Here is a 19,378-nt window from a genome sequence, read left to right as displayed (position 1 = left end):
TCTATCTCTCCTTCACCATATTCAACCCTTCCTTAAGAGCTACAAGTTCCGCATAAACAACCAAGCTGGCTTTTCTATTCTTTTCCCAAAAGCCAGCACAAATTCCCCACCCGATCTCGAACTGCTCCTCCAATCGCATAGCTGCCTGAATTTTCATTAACCTCAGCATCTAGCTACCTCAAGTCGGAATTGGTTTCTCGGTAGTCCAGTTCACTGTCGAGTGGGTTTACATGTCCTCTCCGCTGCTGGTCTCATTGCGAGGCTAGCATTTTTAGGGAGTGTTTGCAATAGATTGTGCTTTTTTTTAGTGATTGCAAACACTCCCTTATAATCCTGCGGTGGATTTGAGACATATATATTAACATTATCCAAACATCTGCAATGGATTTGAAACAATGATCTGGATTTCAAACGGTTCAATACCACATTTTATAGTGTGTGTTTTTGGATTGAATAATTTGAAATCAAATAATTTACCTTCACGATCGTCGATCTAAATCCATCGTGCTGGCTTGCATGCTTTTGAGTTCAATTAATGGATTTGAAATTCCTTCCCTCTCATCTTAATTTTTTTTAATGTATCAATGCAATGCATTTTAATTCTCCTGATGAAGTCCTGGAAATCCATCCATCAATTAATCCCTATCTCGGATCCAAATTCTTTGATCCAAACGTAATCACAATTATTAATTTTAAAAAACTATGTAATTATTCGTAGACTATTAGTACTAATTATTATTTTATTTTTTTTAAATGGACCAAATTAATGAGTGTCTGGTTTATTGAGCCTGCCCGTCGTTTGCAGGGCGTCTTGTTCTTGTTTTATTCTTCGGACAAAGAATAAAATACCTTTGATTTCAGAATGACCCATGCATGCAATGTTAATGGGTCCAATTGAAACTATATTAATATATATTATATTGGGTGTTTTGTTGGAACTTGAGTACTACAGTCAGATATTCATGTGAACATTGTGAAACATTTAATGCAGCACGTTTTTTACCCTAAAAAATCTAAAAAATGTGGGGGACGACTGATGCGACATTCAATAAGGTGTTCATGTGAATATTTTGCAACGTCCGTGCGGTGTCTAACAACAAACGTCCGGAATATCATACCTCTAGTTCGGTAAGTGAGATGCATGTATCTGTACATGCACTGCAAGATACGTCATCTAAGGGTGAACTCCACATATATTGATAAATTTACACTCTTATATCATTGAGATAGTTCTCTTATATCATTGAGATAGTTCTCATACAGATGCAATGGACCCCGTGTATATGTATATATATATAGGAAAAATTGCTTTTTGATCCTGTATATTTGATACTTTGCGATTTCAGTCCTTTATATTTTTAAATTTCAGTTTTAGTCCGCTATCTTTATTTTTTTTTGCAATTTTAGCCCTTTTTCCGACGTGGCACCAATTCAGTGTTGATGTGGAGCTGATGTTTACAGTGCCCATAAGCATTTTCGAGTAAAAAAGATCGAAATTGCCAAAAATCGAAACATGTAGGACTAAAACTGAAATATGAAAACATAGAAGACCAAAATCGCAAAATGACAAACATACATGACCAAATTTTTAATTTTTCATATATATATATATATATATATATATATATATGTACACACATATCATATCGCCTGATTAATTAGCTTATTTTATGCAATTTTTTAGTGCACTCCCACAAAATTTTAGTTGATCTTAAATTTTTTTTATTGATCTTAGAAAGAATATTTTAAAAAAAATGAGTTTTGCCCTCATGAAGTCGGATTAGGTTTTTTTAAAAAATAAAATAAAATTTGAGATTAGGGTTTTTTGGTTATTGGGATTAGTGTGCATGTGTTCCTTTCCTTTTCTTTTCTCTCTCTTTTTTTAATTTCTTAAAAAGTAGGATTAGGGATTTTTAGATTGGCAACCCAGGTCAAACATAATTTACGGAAAAAAAAAAAAAAAGGGAACTTCCCTTACTAAATATATGATCCTACACTTATGACCATGTATATTTTAACAAATGGATATCATATATATATATATAGAGTTTTTTTCAAGTGTCCACCACCATGTCCACCAATGATGTGGCACTATTCTATTGAACCTACAATTTATCACATCCAATAGAATAGTGTCACATCATTGGTGGGCATGATGGTGAGCATGGTAGGTGGGCACTTGAAAGAAACTATATATATATATATATATATATATATATATATATATATATTTGACCAAGATTATTTGTCTCATTTCCACTTTAAGTCATATGTTTGTGAGATGAATTTTTATTAGCTAAATTTTAAAACCATAGTATACTAATTTAGGAAAATATAATATTAATTGAGATGGATTTAAAATTTAACCAATATGGATGTCGTTTCAGATTGAGGTTTCAAATACATTGTCGAGTCACATTCCTCCATTGAAATTAAATACATCCATACAAACACAATCTTACGGATTTATTGAAAATGGATAATATAATGCGAGAAAAACTCGGCCGAAGATACGATTCATGTAAGAAAGCTACCTTCAAAGTATTATCCTCGTGATAGATCCAATAACCCCAATTGCTTCGTTCTTGTGGATCTCGCATTCAGATCATCTCGAAGGTAACAAGAACTCAATCATGAACATTGGCGTGTGGCACTTTATGGCCATATATGGGCCGCAAGATTTCCAACAGGCTCATCAAAACGATACCCAAATCAAGGCCCATAACAAGCCCACTACTTGCAAAGAAAGAAAAAAAAGCAAAATGCGACTTTATCAAAATTTTCGATCCATACGATAATATTATCCATAATTCCTGCAATTTGGGCCATAAGCGCGTTTTATTACACACGACACTGTGGACTGGGAAACGAGAACAGCATCATCCCGCGGATAGAGGTGAGAAGCGAGGCGGAATGGTGGCTGGCACTCCGATTCAGTTTCAACCCCGTTTATTCTCCTCCTTCCTCGGAGACCGCCGCTACCTTCCATTGATTTATGCTGCTTCAGTTCATCGGCTCCTCCGTTTCAACCCAGGTTTGCTCGCTATACGTTCTAATATGAAGCTGAATTTGATTAATTATTTCTGTTGGCTGTGTTTTCACATGGCTGTGGATTGTATTGGTTTGGAACCTCGGAGTGGATGCTTTACTTGTATGTTGATCTTGTGTCCGTATGGATGTTTTGAAATGGGTGGCTTGAATTTGAGTAGATGGAAAACTGTATTCAATTTGAACCAGAAGAAGTGAGGGGGAGGAGAGCAAGGTGGATTATATAGAAATTGACATGCTTTAGCCCTCGGAGTAGATTAACTTGTCCCTTAACTCATTGGTGATTTGGTTCCCCTTCAAGCCCGGAACATGGTGCTTAAACTAGTTGAGCTTTGATAGATATTTGAGCTAATGAATTTTGTGTTGGAGCTGGAAGGAATCGTTGTATTAGTTTAAAATTGATTTGATTCAAAATCAATTACGGTGGAGGTATCATACATTTTGTTAGTGGATGGTTGATTTTATTCGGAATAGAGGCAGTTCACATTTTACTGCGAGTAGAAGCTTGGATAAAGCTTTCAACAAAGGCATTTGAATATTAATTCGTTGGTTTTATTGTTGTAATACTTGGATGAAATACATATTATATAGTATATGGTCAATAAATCATAATGGTTTAAGAGGCTCGTGAGTGAGCTCATTAGTTTCCTAGCAATCATGTAAAAGCTCAAGCTCATTATTAATCAAGCTCGAGTCAAGCAGCTGATTCAATTCAACTTATACCCCTGCCTAAACCCACAACACAGATTGGGTTACTGCATTTATCTAGAGTGTATCTCTAAATCTTCGTGTGGGTCTATATCTCGATGATTCTTTCATTCGTATATTCAATACATCTACTCATGGATCTAATTTTCTTCATCATTTTACGGTCTCCACCGCTGTCATGCTTATTTATTGTTTTGGTATTCAATTGTTGCCTGCAAGATGGGGTAAAATTTGCATTATATGAAACTGACACATGTAGCTGCCTCTTTTTCTCTATCTTTATCAAGAATCTTGTTCCTGTAAAGGTATTCTTTTTCAAGGTTGATTAATTAAATTCTTATGTTCAAACAGGTAGAAGCCATGTTTCAATGGAAATATCTAGAACATTTTCTGGAATCACAAATTTGTTGTTTAATCGAAGGTATGCATTCTGTTTGTTGGCATAAACAACCATGTTTGGTCCCGTTACGAGTGTGCATTTCATTCTTTTATTTGACTACTCCATCTTGTTATATTCCATAGACACGTCATACTCTGTGAGTTTTCATTCCTTTTGATTTGGGGTTAAAGAATTTGTGTTTTGACTTTGTGCCACCTGATTACTAAAGTGGCTCTACGACCAAGAAAACACACTAGTAGGAAGGACTGGGAAATCGTGGCGGTGAAAGCCATTGAAAGATAGGAGGAATGCTCTTAAGATAAGAAGAAAAGGAGGAGCTCTATACCTATCTCCAACCAGCAACAATCCTTTATCTAAGTGCAAGTTGGTGATTAACATGCTGGGGCCTGGGTTTATGGAAATACTTTCCATCCCTATAAAATATGGACATTTTGCTTGAGCACTTTCTTATTAGATGTTTAAAAAAAATCGCTTCTTACTTTTAGATAAATCCATCAATTGGCAGTATAAACCCAAGGAGAACTTATAGGTTAGACTGCATTTGCTTCGAATATATGGTTGATGAGACTGTAGTGAGTTTTAGTGCTCTATTTTCTGCTCTAGAAGATGGATATAGATTACAAGGACCTGATTTCTTTGGGCTCTTTTCTGAAACAGATAGCAGGGTTTTCTAATTTTGAAGTTGTGTTATCTATAAGTGGCTCAAGTAATCATTGAACAAAGGATTCATGATCTTATTTGCATCCTCCATTTTTGCATCTGTTTACACACATGTGGCTGATTTCTTTTCACTTCTCCTGACAGAAGTTCGGAAGAATCCACGTATAGCACAAGGAAATGTTTAAAGCCTGGGAAAGTTTCTCCAAGACGGTCAGTCCCTGATCACATACAAACACCACCATATGTCAGATCTAAGAAACCACCTGGCATTGCAAGTGGGCCTGAAGTGCATGATGAGAAGGGCATAGAGTGCATGAGAGCTTCGGGAAGGCTTGCTGCCCAGGTTCTTCAGTATGCTGGGACTTTAGTGAAGGTGGATTTCCCTTATAATTAGTGTTGTTTGTGTTTGTTTGTTTGAGCTGAGATGTTATATTCATGCACAAAAATATAGATTTTAACTAATGTATTTTCAAAATTGTATTTTACTTATCCCGGCAGCCAGGCATCACAACAGATGAAATAGACTTAGCAGTTCATCAAATGATCATCGACAATGGAGCTTATCCCTCTCCCCTTGGTTATGGTGGCTTTCCCAAAAGTGTATGCACATCCGTAAATGAATGCATCTGCCATGGAATCCCAGATTCTCGTGCACTTGAGGTTTGTAATTCTTAACCTTTCCTATTACGTTGTAGTTTCTTTCACGATTTCATCATTTAAAGATCGCTATGTTATGTTGTCTTTTCAGGATGGTGACATTATCAATATCGATGTTACAGTGTATCTTAATGTAAGCAGTTCTTCGTTGACAATATTTCAATTTGTTTTCATCTGTGGCCTAAGGACTATCCTTGCTTCTGAAATAGCTGTTACCATTCATATATGCCTCTCAATGGCAAACTGACTTCCTAGTATATTTTGAAAGTGGAAATTATTATAGTTTGTTAATTATATGTCATTTGCTGTTTCATAAAATTTAGACCAAAACTGATCATTTTTCATCTACAAAAAGTAGCAATGTACTTCATATTATGTTATATCATATATGTACTACTAATACTGCATTAATAAAAAGATGACATTTGCAATATTGAGGTGATTGATCAAGATGAATGCATGCTTTAATCGCCTTTGCAAATCAATTTTATTATATGATAAAGATGCTCTTTTACTGTCCTATTCGAAGTTATTCCTCGACCTTTCGTAAATTGTGAAGTATGTGAATCACTGATATTTCGTCGTTTAAATATTTTTATGCGAGTTTTTTATTAACACTTTTATGTAGCTTATTCTGTAAATTCCTTGATTTCTCTGTGGATTTTAACTACATCTTTCACTCTACCTATCATGATTTTCAGGGTTATCATGGTGATACATCTGCAACATATTTTGTTGGAGACGTTGATGAGGGTGCCAGGAACTTAGTAAAGGTATTATTTTCTGAATAGCTGAACTCCTTTCGTTCATTTTCTGTATTGTTGAATCGTCTTTGATTATTTACTCCCCCAGGCTATTATCATGTTAAGTTATAATGCATTTTGATGATTCAGCAGTTTGCTATGATTTTAAAATTTTCCCTCTCTCTCTTTTTCAAAGAGTAATTTTATTTTCCTAGGTAACTAAAGAATGTCTCGACAAAGCAATATCAATATGTGCTCCAGGAGTGGAACTTAACAAAATTGGCAAGACAATACAGTAAGGCATTAGCTGAAGTCCCTTTCTCCTCACGTATTTACAGTGGCTGTAATTTTTACATTTATATGATCAGTAACATTATCTATATATTTTTAGGTGAAAAACGTAAGTCGCATTTGTGTATTCTGTACACATGTATATGCATTTAACTGATGTCATTATAAATTTATATTGTAGCAGTTGTGTACCCATCTTTGTCTATCTGGAACATAAATTTCAGAAGTTGTAATTTTTTTTGGTATACTCACTTCAATTTGTTAATCTCACTGCACCGATGAGTTTTGCCAGAACATAGCCTAAACATTAATGTTATCCTTAAAGTGACCATGCAGATAAGCATCGCTATGGGGTTGTTGAGCAGTTCGTTGGCCATGGAGTTGGACAGGTTTTTCATAGTGATCCTATAGTCCTCCATTACAGTAATTCCACGACCTATTCCCATTTCAATTTTTATCATATTTCCAACCTTGTCATTTGTCAATATGATTTTAAGATGCAAATAATCGAGGGACTTGTGAAACCTCTTTTACAAAAGATTAGTGTGTATTGATCATGTTTGTTACATTTTAATTGGCTTAACTGACATTGTTTTTCTAGGGAATAATGGACGCGGAAAGATGGTGCTAAACCAAACTTTCACCATTGGTAATTTTTTTTTTCCTAGTCCACCATGTATACACCATTACCGTGCATTGATTCCATTCCTTCCTGTCAAATATAGTGGGAAATCTAATGAACGCATTCAAGTTTTTTGACTTGTATCCACGAATGATGTTGCATTGCTATTCTTAATCTGTTGAAAAGAGCTGTCGCGCAAATCACCATGATGTTTTTTTCCCCCACAGAGTAGTTTAAAGCACCAATAATCTTATCACACCAGTCTCGTGCTGTGAAACTGAGATTGTGGGATTTCATTTCACATGGTTCTTATTTTTGCCGTTGAACACTGATATTCATCGCCCATAATTTAACATTTTGTTGTATCCCGTCGTCCGTTCTCAGAACCAATGCTGACGATCGGAAGCATCCATCCGAAAATGTGGAACGATAATTGGACCGTCGTCACAGAGGATGGGAGCCTTTCTGCTCAGTTTGAACACACCATTTTAATAACCACAGATGGAGCTGAGATACTCACCAAGTGTTAGCTGCTAGTTATGGTCGTTGTGAAACAGAGTCCCCATACAGGTGAATCCAGAATCTGAAACATTGATTCATTCATGTGTATTGCATTCTTTGCTTTCCTAAGTTTCTCGGAGAAAGCATGGTAACATTGTTTGAAAGCAATGAAGCCACAATTGTAATTGCATTATATTGCTCTTGGAATCTGTTGCTCGTGTTAGTTTTGACTGGCCCATCCAATGTATCATACCAGCTCAAATTTGTATTATGAGAAAATTACATGCAAAAATGGAATATTCTTTCGTATATAGTAACAATTTGTGTGGAATTAACACATCTCTGTAATATTGTTATTATTTTATGTATTAATTAATTTGATTGAAATATTTCTGTGTTAAATTTTTTTTTTTTTTTTTTAAATAAGTTTATTTTGTTTTATGTTTCGTATTTTTAATATTTGCTTTTTGTTGTTAGTTTAATGATGGCGATTTTGTTAAACAGAAATGGATGAAATGGCTAAAGACTCATTTACTATAGACAAAAATTTATGATTTATTCACAATATTATGTATAATTAACATGAACTTTGATGTAATTAATATTCTTGCAGCATGGCTTAGATTTGACTGAATTTTGTCAAAATTTATTGCTTGCGTTTGTTCCATTACGTAAGCAAGTAAACGAGTCAAGAATTCAGCGATTCGAAAAAGCAACGAGGATACCATATGATAAGATAACTAATTCGAGGTACTCAACCTCCAAGAACTAAGATAGAAAAAGGAAAAGAACAAAAATTCATAGAGAAATTTCACTATATTTGCAATTGAATGATCACTAATACAAGTATGTTTTGCATTCTTACAATCGAGTAGTTAACTTTTACTATATAACAATGCACTTAACTTTTGTAACAAACTAACTGTTATAACTATCTTGTAAACCATAGGGTAACTTTCCCTCCCATCATACAGAATTTTGAGAGGTTATTTGGAAAAATAGAATCGATTAAATATTTTTAAAAAAAATCAACCTCTCCAAGTGTATTTGAAATACACTGCAGATGGTCAATTTTTAATAAAAATAGTTAATTGAAGTTAAATAATAAAATATTCCGAATTTTTTGAGAGGGTGTATTTAAAATTTAAAGTTAATCGAAAGTTTTTTTTCCTAATTATTGCAAGGGTCATGGGACTATAGTCTATATATGGAATTTTTTTTCAAAAAAATAATATATACAATTTTGATTATTTATTTATATTTTATGTTATTTATTTAACCACGATCAGTTCGTTCGGCCGTCGTTGGAAAGACGTGGCGCTTCTGACAACCTTAGATTCCACCGGGAACCATGTTTAACCGCCTTCTCCAGAGATCTGTAAATAATAAAAATTATTATTATTATTTGATTTCATTTCATGATAGCACAGTGTTCATTATTTTCCAGAAGATTCATTGGTAGTAGCAATTGGCAAGCATAATCCAAGATTCAACCATCCATGGATTCCATACCTGTTAATTGGGAAGCTTTGGACGCACTCCTGATTGACTTCGCCAAATCCGAGCGATTGATCGAGGAATCTTCGCCTCCGTCGTCGCCCGCGCCGTCGTCTTCGTCGTACAAGTGGCGGCTTATGATTCGCCAGATCAGGCATTCGTTAGAATCCGGAGACGTCGACTCCGCCATCGATCTTCTGCAGTCTCACTCGCCGGACTTGCTCAACGATCACCGCCTCCTCTTCCGCCTGCAGAAGCAGGTATATAGGAGTTCTGTTGTCGAACTCATGTCACGTGGATTGGATTTTGCTATTTCTTTAGGTTTAATGGTGAATTTATGCTTAGTTATTGATTGTTGGCCTGCAGAAATTTATCGAGTTGTTGAGGAGAGGAACTGCTGAGGATCGCGATTCTGCCATTAAGTGCATCCGGACGTCTCTTGCTCCGTGCGCACTGGATGCCTACCCGGTAAGGTTTCTATATATATATATATATATACACGTGTATTTTTTATGCATTGGTTGGGTGGGAGACGTAAGCGCCAGCTGAACTTACAGTGCTTGTCAATATACTATATTGTTCAAATTTGAGTTTTTGTAACAGTCTTTGATCTGATTTAAGGATTGACATCGAGAGAAGCAGAAATAACCTTTTTTCTCGTATGAAAAAAAAAAAAGCTATCGGGACATGCTCGTTGTGCTTTGCTGTTTTGATACATTTTTTGTTCCTTGTTCTTGAGGTATTAGTTGAGTTTGAACATTCACTGTGTTTGCGTGAATCACTGATACATGTCCTTTCTGATAAAAGGAAGCATACGAGGATTTTAAGCATGTACTTTTGGCCTTCATTTATGACAAAGACGATCAGACGTCTCCGGTGGCAAATGAGGTAAGTGGTAATCTAGTTCCCTGCTGGGGCTTATAGCCGAGTTCTTGTTATTCACATTTAAGGAACTGCAGTGATTTGAATGTCATTTAAACCATGAATTTATACTGCGAGGATTTTAGAATTTAGTTTTTAGAGTGCTATTATTTGGTGACACCTAGCGTCAAAGGTTTCAAGTGGTAATATCACCCCTATCTTTCTAAATAAATTAACTCTCAAGTTACCATATTACTTCTATCCAAGAATAAATTAAACATATTTTCTAAACAAAAATTTCACACATTTATCTTTACAAATTGCAGATATTGTGAAAATAATTGCATCATTTTCTTAGAAAAAAATCACATGTTGTCCGAACGATAACTGCAAACTACAACAAAATAAATACGAGTTTTTCGAATATAATTATTCGTAATTTTATATAAAAGAAGATTAACTTAAGTCAATAAATAATAATAATAATAATAATAATATAAAAAAAACCAACTTTATAAGCACGCAATACGGCATAGGGGAACCAATTATAAATGAGTAGGATGATAGTCTGATTTTTTTTTTAAAAAAAAAAATAGGAGTAGGCTCACATGCTAAATGTGGTACTAAATGCATAAACATTTTTTGTAGGTGCTACAAGTGTAAACCTAATTTGAGTCTATTCAGTGACACTTCATACTTGTCATTTTTGTATAGTGAGTAATGAGATTTGTTACCTTTGTTTCAGTGGTCCAAAAAAAGAAGGTTCGACATTGCTGGGTTGTTATCATCTGTCTTAACGGCCCATCTAAACGCATATGATCCCATCTTTTCGTTGGCATTGAGATATTTGATCAGGTACCCTTTAACCTCTAATATTGTTTATGCTGTGCTCGTTCTAGCGTGTGCTTGGTTTTTGCTACGATGTCAATATAAAAATAAATTTTTTTTTCTTATTACACGAGGGATTGGGGATTGCATGGGTTAGAGTCCATCCATGACCTCTCACTTTTAAGGAGAGGTTGGCGCTAATCCAACCAATCAGTGGATGCCAAATCTAATGTAGTTGTGCACAAACAATTCCAGTTTGCTGTTTTTAAAATAAAGTAATTGCTTGCTGATACTCCTATGTTTTGGATATTTGACAAAACGATATATATCTGCTATGGTGGTTAACATGGAGTTTCTACATCATCTGGTACTAATTTTATTTAATTTTGTATTTATAATATAATATATTTATAATTTAACCAATTCAATTTTTTAATTAATTGAGCACAACCTTGGCCATTGTGGGGGATTTGGCTTGACCAAGTTTTTACTTTCAATTTGCAGCATACACAGGGGATTTTGCCTTCGTCAGGGCATTTTATCTCCCATATCTGATCTTACAGAGAGGCTGCTCCTTGAGGAACGCGATCCCCCGGCAATACCACAAGAAAGTTTGAGTGAAGTGCCTCCTTTTGATGAGGTGAGATATTTAGCGTGTCCAAAATTGTTTGATTTTATTCTGGACCTCGTTAGGTAGCTGATTATAAAGTGATATCTGAATTTTGTTAAATTACCAATTTAGTTCTATTCTAATATTATTTCTTTATCTGCTTTTATATAAGGTGGACATTCAAGCCCTCGCTCATGCAGTGGAGCTTACAAGACAGGGTGCAGTTGATAGCTTGAGGTTTGCCAAAGGCGATTTGCATCAAGCCTTTAAGGTTTTAGTCCTGCAAATTATTTGATTTGTTTAGGATTTACTTTAACCCCTCACTTATCCATACATTGAAAGAAAAAGCTGTTTTAATGTGTGGTGAGCCATGAGCGTAAAACTGTGCATACTGACGAAAAAGGAACGTAATATTTAATGATGTTGACTCTTGCTCAGCGTTTAATCAAATGTAAATTCCATGACCGACTTAGGTTTTAGATTTCTTCGTTATTCTTGTTCTTATTGAAGAATATGTGCTTCCACTGAAAGGCGCTCATGTACTTTGTTTGCTACATAGGTATGAAAAGATAAATTAGTGGTAATTGCTAATTGCTGCAGGAGGAGAAACTTTTGAAGATTTAAAATTGGAGATGAGATTAACCGAAGAAAAATGAAGATCCACGAGTGAAACTGCGGCTTACTTATAGTTTTTTTTTCTTTTTATATTGTGGGGGAGGGGGCATGTTTGGGGTGGATGGGGAAGGGGGTTCTTCCAAGATGGAGGATGCAATTTCAAACCATCTCAAACTGCTAAATTCTTCAGGAGATGCTTGTGAGCACCCCACTTTTCATACTTCAAATTCATCTTAAAAATGTATATGTATACATATTCAAAAGTATGAGTTAAATAGTTTCCGGCGAAGTCTGAATATTTAAACCCACCATGAAATGCATAATTTTCCAAACATACCGTGAGAAAGAGTAAAAAATTGTCTGTTTTCAAGTGTGCATTTTAATTTGAGATAGAGGGTGACGGAATGCCATATGGTGCAAGTTGCACTGGATAATGAGCTATGACCAGCACGTTCTATGGTATAATTAACAAAATGATTCAGTTAGCTGTCCTATCCGATGGGCGATGTTGTCATTGGCTCATTGCAGCTTGGTGACTTGTTTGCTGCATTTTGTATTCCTAATTTGCCTTTAGTATGATGAAGATTTGTAATTTGGTTACTAGGGAATCACTTCAATGCATTTGGGGCAATCACTTTATTCTTGATTGTCACAGAATGAACTGAGCCGGATGAGATTAGATGTCTCAGTGCTTGACGAACTTGTTCAGGAGTATTGTGTCTACAGGGGTATTGTGGATTCTGGTCCCGCAACTGCTGGTAAAAGGCTTATTATTTTCAATGTTTGTAATGATTAGAGTTCTCATATGTTTCAACTCTTAATTTTCATTTTCATTTGATTCACGAACTTGCCCAACAGGAATGCAAGTTATCTCTGGAACTTCAAATGTTGATCAATTAGAGCCTGGTTGTTTATCTCATAGTTGTTCGGTGGTTTCTGACAGTGATATGTCGGTGAATAATGCTCATGTGGAGGGTTTTTCGGAAACTAGAATAGAAATGCTGGGCGTACCAAATGCATACATGGAAGAGCGATATTGCTCCAACTCAACCAATCTGAATAAAGACTGTAGCATCAGTGGAACACGCCAACCTGATGACCACAAAGTTGTGCAAAGAACCAGAAGTCCGGGAACTGGGGAAAGGAGCAAGCGCAGGAGATGGAGGGGGAGAAATGAGAATCAAGAATTCATCACTGGAAGTTGCAAACATGACCTTAGTGTCACTAAATCTCTTGGTGACACAAAAATGGTAGGTGATTGCATAAGTAGATGCTGATTTTGCGTCACGGTAGGTGATTACAGAAGTAGATGCTGATTTTATTCATGTTACTTGAATTTTATGACCCTGTTATTCTACAGGATTTGAATGTGTCATCCTTGGTGGACACTTTGAGCAAGAGAGCAGACAAATATGAGATTGTCCTGGACATAAAGGAGTTAGCAAGCAAGGGAATGGCAGTGGAGGTTGTTGAACAAATAAATTGCTTGGATCCAGAATTTTTCACTGAGAATCCTTTGTTGTTATTCCAATTGAAACAGGTTAATTTATGCTCTGTATCTCTTCTGTTGAAAGATTAAAAATCAAAAAATTCCGTACCTCTAAGATAGAAAGAAATCAATCTGAATTTTATTCTGAATGTAGGTTGAATTCCTGAAGCTTGTCCGTGATGGTGAGCATCATAGTGCACTGAAGGTTGCCTCATCCCATTTGGGCCCTTTGGCCGCCAAAGATCTGAGTCTGCTTAAGCCCTTGAAAGAGACATTACTGACTTTACTGAAACTGAATGAAGAAGCAACTGTTGAAAATTTGCACTTAGATGCCCTTGCAACTTCACTTCAGGTTTTGCATGTTGATGATACTAGGCTGAATCTTTTGTACTTATCTACTTTCTTTGTCATATCTCTATGTCAAGCATCTTGGAGTTGCTGGAACGACACATACAAATAATGTCTTGTCCTGTGACCCTTTATTTAATAGAATTAAATTTATTTGATTCGGGAAAAAAAAACAAATAGAATAAAAATTGTCGTCAAAGAGCTTCAGAAATGCAAAATAATCTGTAGGATTATTGCAAAATGGATTATGCAGTTGGAGGGTTCTGCCTTCATTAAGTAACTCAGGATATGGAGTTTATGGGGATGGATTTCTACCATTAATAATATCTCATTACATTCGTTCACCATATTGTCAAAGCACATAACTGAATGTCCATTGTTTTGTATGCATGCTAGCATGCTCAGTTATCAACCATTAAGAACTGTGTTTTGGGCATGGGAAGAGACTAGAAAATGAGCTCTAAAGTTTTCTATAGCATATTCTGGAAGTTATTAATTCGTCACTAGCTCTTCTTTTATTCTTTGGAGATGTTGGCAATTAACTTTTGGTTGTCTTGTGGAAGGTTGCCGTTGGTAGGCGTCTAGGCATTGAAGAACCCCAGCTTATGAAAATTATAAGGGCTACGCTACACTCGCATAGTGAATGGTTCAAGCTCCAAATGTGTAAAGACCAGTTTGAGGGACTTTTATGGATCAATTCCCTGAGAGAACTCGGCAGTCCTCTGCTTGGAGAGTCTTCTTGCAAGACTTATAGTAATAATTGCACACAAGGATCTTCACAAGTTACGGTATCCTCTGGTAGTACTAGGACTCACGAAGATGGTAATAGTCCTAATCAAATCTCGTCCACTGATATTGGATGTGACGAAAATGCTATACTGAAAGTTATGGTGAGGCTCGGACCCTCGGTCCTCAATTGTTTGTTTTTTTTTTCAAAAAAAAAAAAAAAAAAGACGAAGTCATTTTCACATGTGGATCAGTTCCTATAAATCATGGACTTGTGAGATGTGTCATGTGTAGAACGATTGATGAATATTACCCGCAATATTATTATCAAAACAGCATGACTCTTTCGGAAAACTGTGCCTTCCCGGCCCCCTAGCTCCAATACTGCTCGAGTAGTTTTTATCATTTGTGCTAGTATCTGCCGCATAGCATTAGCAGTTCATTTCATATTATTCTGTTTGGTACATCTCCTATTTCAGTATGTATACATGCACACATATAGAAGAGTGGTATATGTGCCATTGATCGGCATATCTATTATCTAAGATGGAATACATTTTGGAGCATGATTTCTTGTCGAGAATCCATCATTATGTATAAGATTCCAATACCTTATTGGAGATTGAATCCTGCAAGGAGATCGGGTCATATGAATGTTTACATTTTATTGTGTTTGTCGTTTGTCGAAAATGATATGACTTGGCGTATCTTTGTTTCGTTTCAGGAATTTCTTGCTTTGCCCAGAGCAGATGCAATTCATCTTCTTGTCCAGTACAATGGAAATGCAGAAACTGTAATTCAGCAGATATTCGCTTAGGTGCGTCTATCATTGGTTTATTTGTCTCTACTAGGAATCATTTTCTCAGTTATTAATATATTCTGTACTTATACAAGTAGCTAGGTAGAAAAACCTTCGTGTACTCTTAGAATGGGCATTCCAATTATGCAATATTCCTTTTATTTTTCTTTTCTTTTCTTTCTTTCTTTTCCTTTTTTTTTGACCGAGGAAATGTCACTATTCTTTTGGATTGCTCAATATGAGTAAAATATCATTCAGCCCTCCCACAATAACTATATTTAATATCTGTAATTTTTTTTAATAATATTTAATATCTGTAATTTATTTTGATTCAAAATATGTCGATTTATATTTCCTATATTTGTGGGGTTGATGTGTGCTTTGGACAAAGATATGATAATGACTCCGACCGACAATTGTGGTATAGTTAAGTGTATGTATAAAATTTCGGAACATTATTCGAATGCAACCTAACCCAACCTATGCCTAAGAGTTCTCAATCAGCCTATGTACAAATTTACAAGCAATTTGGGTTACTAACGGGGTTTCCCTGAAAAGTTCCTTTGATGGTGGCACATTTGTGTATCTATAACATAGGAATCGTAGGACCTAGGTCGATAGATTATTTGATTTTTAAGGCGAAATTTGATTTGATTACTGAATCGAAATGGATTATATTTATTTTAAGATGTATTTGAATTGTAATAAGAGAGAAATATTTAATCTAAATTAAATTCAGAATCCAATGAAACGCGTCCTTTAATTTTTTTAGCCGAATTTTTTTTTTAAAGCGCTATATCATCATGCTGACATGGTATGGTCGATTGCAGTATTTTCTTTCAATAATTTTTGTAAATAGGATTTTTTTATCAAAGAAAATCTTACGAGATGGTCTTACTTGACACAACTCATGAAAATTTATATTTTTTATATAAAAAATATTATTTTTATTTTGTAGGTATGAGTCAGGACGATCTGTTTTATGAATATATATTTGTGAAATTGTTTCACATGACATTTACTTTTATCTTATTTAATTTAATTTAATATTAATTAATGACAAAAAGGATATAGAAGTATTCAACACTTGGGGCGAGACACAAAATCAACAAACCACGGGACGCTTGGCTCAACTTGTACCCTCTCCAACCAAGCGAGCGGCTAAAATAATATACGAGGTGGCCCAAAGAGTGGCTCATTTAATCATCACATTCCACTTTTATTAATTCCAAAAAGGTACTTTTACTTCCTTTTTTTCCTAAAAAAAGGTACTTTTATTTATTTATTTATATACAGATATATATATATATTAATATATAGACACACACTGCTTACATTGTCATCATAAATTTTATGCATATATGAAAAAGGCCTCGCTCGTGATAGTGATATGAATGAATGTGTCGTGAATTCAAAGCAAAAACGTTCAATAATTAAAGCACGAGTATTTCTTATGAATACTTTGCCCATCTGTTCTTATTAGTGGAGTTCGCTTTTTGCGCCAATTTGCAATGTCAGCACAAATTTGTGTTATGTTACTAGTGCTTTCGAATGATGCTTGATATTGAGGAAATCATATGTGTTTTAATTATGTTTTCGGTGTGAACTAAGTGGATTATATTAGGACAAATTGCATTTCTCCACCTTATAAAATATTGAAAAATATATATATATAAATCTCTATCTAAAGTCAAATGTGTTTTCGAACCCGTATTTAATTTATAAAAGTCGAATACATTTTCCCAATTTATAGAGGATTTAATTTTATGCCTGCTTTCATATACACCAGATTATAAAATATCATTAATTTTATATAAAAGTTTACGTTTTTATTTTTTTGGGTTTTCACGTAGGTAAATGTTACTTTGACAGTACATTAATATTTAATTTTGATTTATGGAAGTGCACGTATTATTATAGGAAAGTATTAAATAATTATTACATAAATGCTGGTTCTTTTTTTCGAAAATAAAAATGTGGGTTTTTTTTTTTATAGGGAGAATTTGGGTGTTTATTGGGGTAAGTTAGATCCTACCTATACAGGCACTGTCTTGAGGTAGATCTAACGGTAGACATTTACCAATAAATGTGGGGTTCATTATTCTTTAGTGGACCCCGGATGTATTGATAAATAAGTACCCTTGCTCCGTTTGGTAAGAGGATGAGATAACTAAATGATTAATAAATTGATTGATAAGTGGTTGATAAAAAAAGATTATATTTGTATTTGATAGCTAAGGTGTGTGATATATTAGTGGGATTGATTAATATATATTTTATGTCATGACCAAAATACCCTTACTTCTCTCAATTCTCTCATTTACCCCTTCAATAAGTTGTGATTTTATTATTTATTATTATATTGAAGGGGTAGTATGGTAAATGATGGTGTGTAATCCATATGGACAAAATTAATCCATGGCAGAAGTGTTATATCCATTGTCCAACTACAACAGTATATTTCTATCAATCCATATGTTTATCTAAGCTCAAAATTTGAGACAAACATGGGCTTGCAAATCAATCCTGAAGTTATCAAGCCTACCAAACGGGCCTTTAGATCTATCATGGGGGTAATGCCTGTAAAGATAGGTTGAAATAAACCGTTTAGTTTAGTGGGCGGATGATGTGGTAATTTTGGTAGTAGAACTGCATAGATGTTTGTTAACACTAGCATCAGGGATGGCCGAGCTACTCGCGAGTAACTCATGAGTAGCTCGGTCAAAGTTCGACTCGAGCTCGATTTGACCGAGTCGAGCTCGAGCTCGAAAATTATATATATATATATATATATATATATATATATATGAATAAAAGATATATTAATAAATAAAAATAATATTATATTTATATATATATATTTATATTATATTATATATATTTATGTGTTATCGAACACAGATATTTAAAGCTCGAGCTCGCTCGAGCTATTTCGAGTAGCTCGATCATCCATCCCATCCAACTGTCAATATTAAGCGGCAAATGCAATGTTTGTTTATGTGTCAACAATTTCAAGAAGATTTTTTTTGCTTATTTTGAGAGGTAACTTGAACTCATCCACAATTAAAAGATAGGAAGTTGAAAATGAAAATCATTCTTGGAATTGTAAATATAATATTTAAATAAAAACTTTGATCACAGTTTTTCACGAATAAATTTTATAACACAGATCTCGAAATCGACTTGAGCTGATTAATAGAAAAATATTTGTTTATACTTATTTTTTTTATTATATATATGTATCGGATCGACTCATTTCATAGATATATTAAGATCATCTCACTATAAACCTATTCTATAGAAATCAAGCATAATTCTACAATAACACGTACATTCCAACAGTTTCATTAAAGTAAAAGTATGTTTTACAAATTACAACTATATTATTATACATGACATACCTATAGAAACGATGTTGGGTATCACGTGATTCACGTGGTGTTCATAATCTCGTTAATCTTAAAAATACTTTAAAACATATTATTAAACACCATAAATTTTAAAAATAAAATATCTTACTCAAAACATTATTTTAATTAATTATGAAAAAATTTACAAAAATCATTTAAAGTTTTAAATTTTAATATAATATTTAAAACTATTTAAATAAATTTTATCTAATTACCAAAAATTATCACAATTAAAAAAATAATTAATTTATATATGCACGTAATACATAAAACTATTACTCCCATCTAAAAAATTTTATGACTCTCTCATCTCAAATAAAAAAAACAAGTTTGCTGGTCTTTTCACGCATATTAATACATTAAATTAATAAATATTTTTTTTAGGCAAAAAAAAAAAAAAAAAAAAAGGAACAAAGAACAAGAATATTTGCTACACGCGTAGTGGGTAAGGGTTGTTAAGTGTAAATAGCGTCAGCTACTCAGCTTTTACTCGGTGCTATGCCTTAAATGGTGTGTTAAATTTACTGAGTTGTCGTTTCGAGTAAATTCTTAAATTACGGTACTT

At 34.2% G+C, this 19,378-nt stretch overlaps 2 protein-coding genes across 9 annotated transcripts; both read left to right on the top strand.

Moving 5' to 3' along the window:
• Nucleotides 1–2,846: 2,846 nt before the first annotated feature.
• On the top strand, nucleotides 2,847–7,969 carry LOC140863129 (methionine aminopeptidase 1D, chloroplastic/mitochondrial). 8 transcript variants are annotated; one of them, XM_073266309.1, is made up of 10 exons: nucleotides 2,847–3,034; nucleotides 4,108–4,177; nucleotides 4,964–5,189; nucleotides 5,315–5,476; nucleotides 5,565–5,606; nucleotides 6,175–6,246; nucleotides 6,432–6,511; nucleotides 6,833–6,930; nucleotides 7,109–7,156; nucleotides 7,514–7,969. In XM_073266309.1, the coding sequence occupies exons 1-10, from the start codon at nucleotides 2,914–2,916 to the stop codon at nucleotides 7,657–7,659; spliced, it is 1,065 nt and encodes a 354-aa protein (XP_073122410.1). In that variant the 5' UTR covers nucleotides 2,847–2,913; the 3' UTR covers nucleotides 7,660–7,969. The 8 variants fall into 8 exon arrangements, 7 of the variants coding, with proteins under 7 accessions (XP_073122410.1, XP_073122409.1, XP_073122413.1 ...); XM_073266308.1 differs by having other exon boundaries at nucleotides 4,961–5,189; XM_073266312.1 differs by having other exon boundaries at nucleotides 4,961–5,189; nucleotides 6,833–6,896; nucleotides 7,514–7,652.
• Nucleotides 7,970–8,915: 946 nt separating this feature from the next.
• LOC140863504 (uncharacterized) lies at nucleotides 8,916–15,733 on the top strand. Its single transcript, XM_073266970.1, has 12 exons — nucleotides 8,916–9,387; nucleotides 9,494–9,595; nucleotides 9,935–10,015; nucleotides 10,734–10,843; nucleotides 11,321–11,456; nucleotides 11,599–11,697; nucleotides 12,697–12,799; nucleotides 12,900–13,291; nucleotides 13,402–13,581; nucleotides 13,685–13,882; nucleotides 14,442–14,768; nucleotides 15,329–15,733. Exons 1-12 carry the CDS (start codon nucleotides 9,130–9,132, stop codon nucleotides 15,419–15,421), a joined length of 2,079 nt encoding a protein of 692 aa, XP_073123071.1. The 5' UTR covers nucleotides 8,916–9,129; the 3' UTR covers nucleotides 15,422–15,733.
• Nucleotides 15,734–19,378: the final 3,645 nt, after the last annotated feature.

This window comes from Henckelia pumila, chromosome 4 (genome assembly GCF_033568475.1).
Source record: "Henckelia pumila isolate YLH828 chromosome 4, ASM3356847v2, whole genome shotgun sequence".
NCBI classification, from domain to species: domain Eukaryota; kingdom Viridiplantae; phylum Streptophyta; class Magnoliopsida; order Lamiales; family Gesneriaceae; genus Henckelia; species Henckelia pumila.
This window is presented reverse-complemented; position numbering and strand designations above follow the sequence as displayed.

Coding starts and splice junctions, on each gene's coding strand:
- LOC140863129 (XM_073266308.1), top strand. CDS start 2,914: ATGGTGGCTGGCACTCCGATTCAGTTTCAACCCCGTTTATTCTCCTCC. Junction 4,178..4,960: donor AATTTGTTGTTTAATCGAAG/GTATGCATTCTG, acceptor TTCTCCTGACAG/AAGTTCGGAAGAATCCACGT. Junction 7,157..7,513: donor AAACCAAACTTTCACCATTG/GTAATTTTTTTT, acceptor GTCCGTTCTCAG/AACCAATGCTGACGATCGGA.
- LOC140863504 (XM_073266970.1), top strand. CDS start 9,130: ATGGATTCCATACCTGTTAATTGGGAAGCTTTGGACGCACTCCTGATT. Junction 9,596..9,934: donor GCGCACTGGATGCCTACCCG/GTAAGGTTTCTA, acceptor TTCTGATAAAAG/GAAGCATACGAGGATTTTAA. Junction 13,582..13,684: donor TGTTATTCCAATTGAAACAG/GTTAATTTATGC, acceptor TTCTGAATGTAG/GTTGAATTCCTGAAGCTTGT.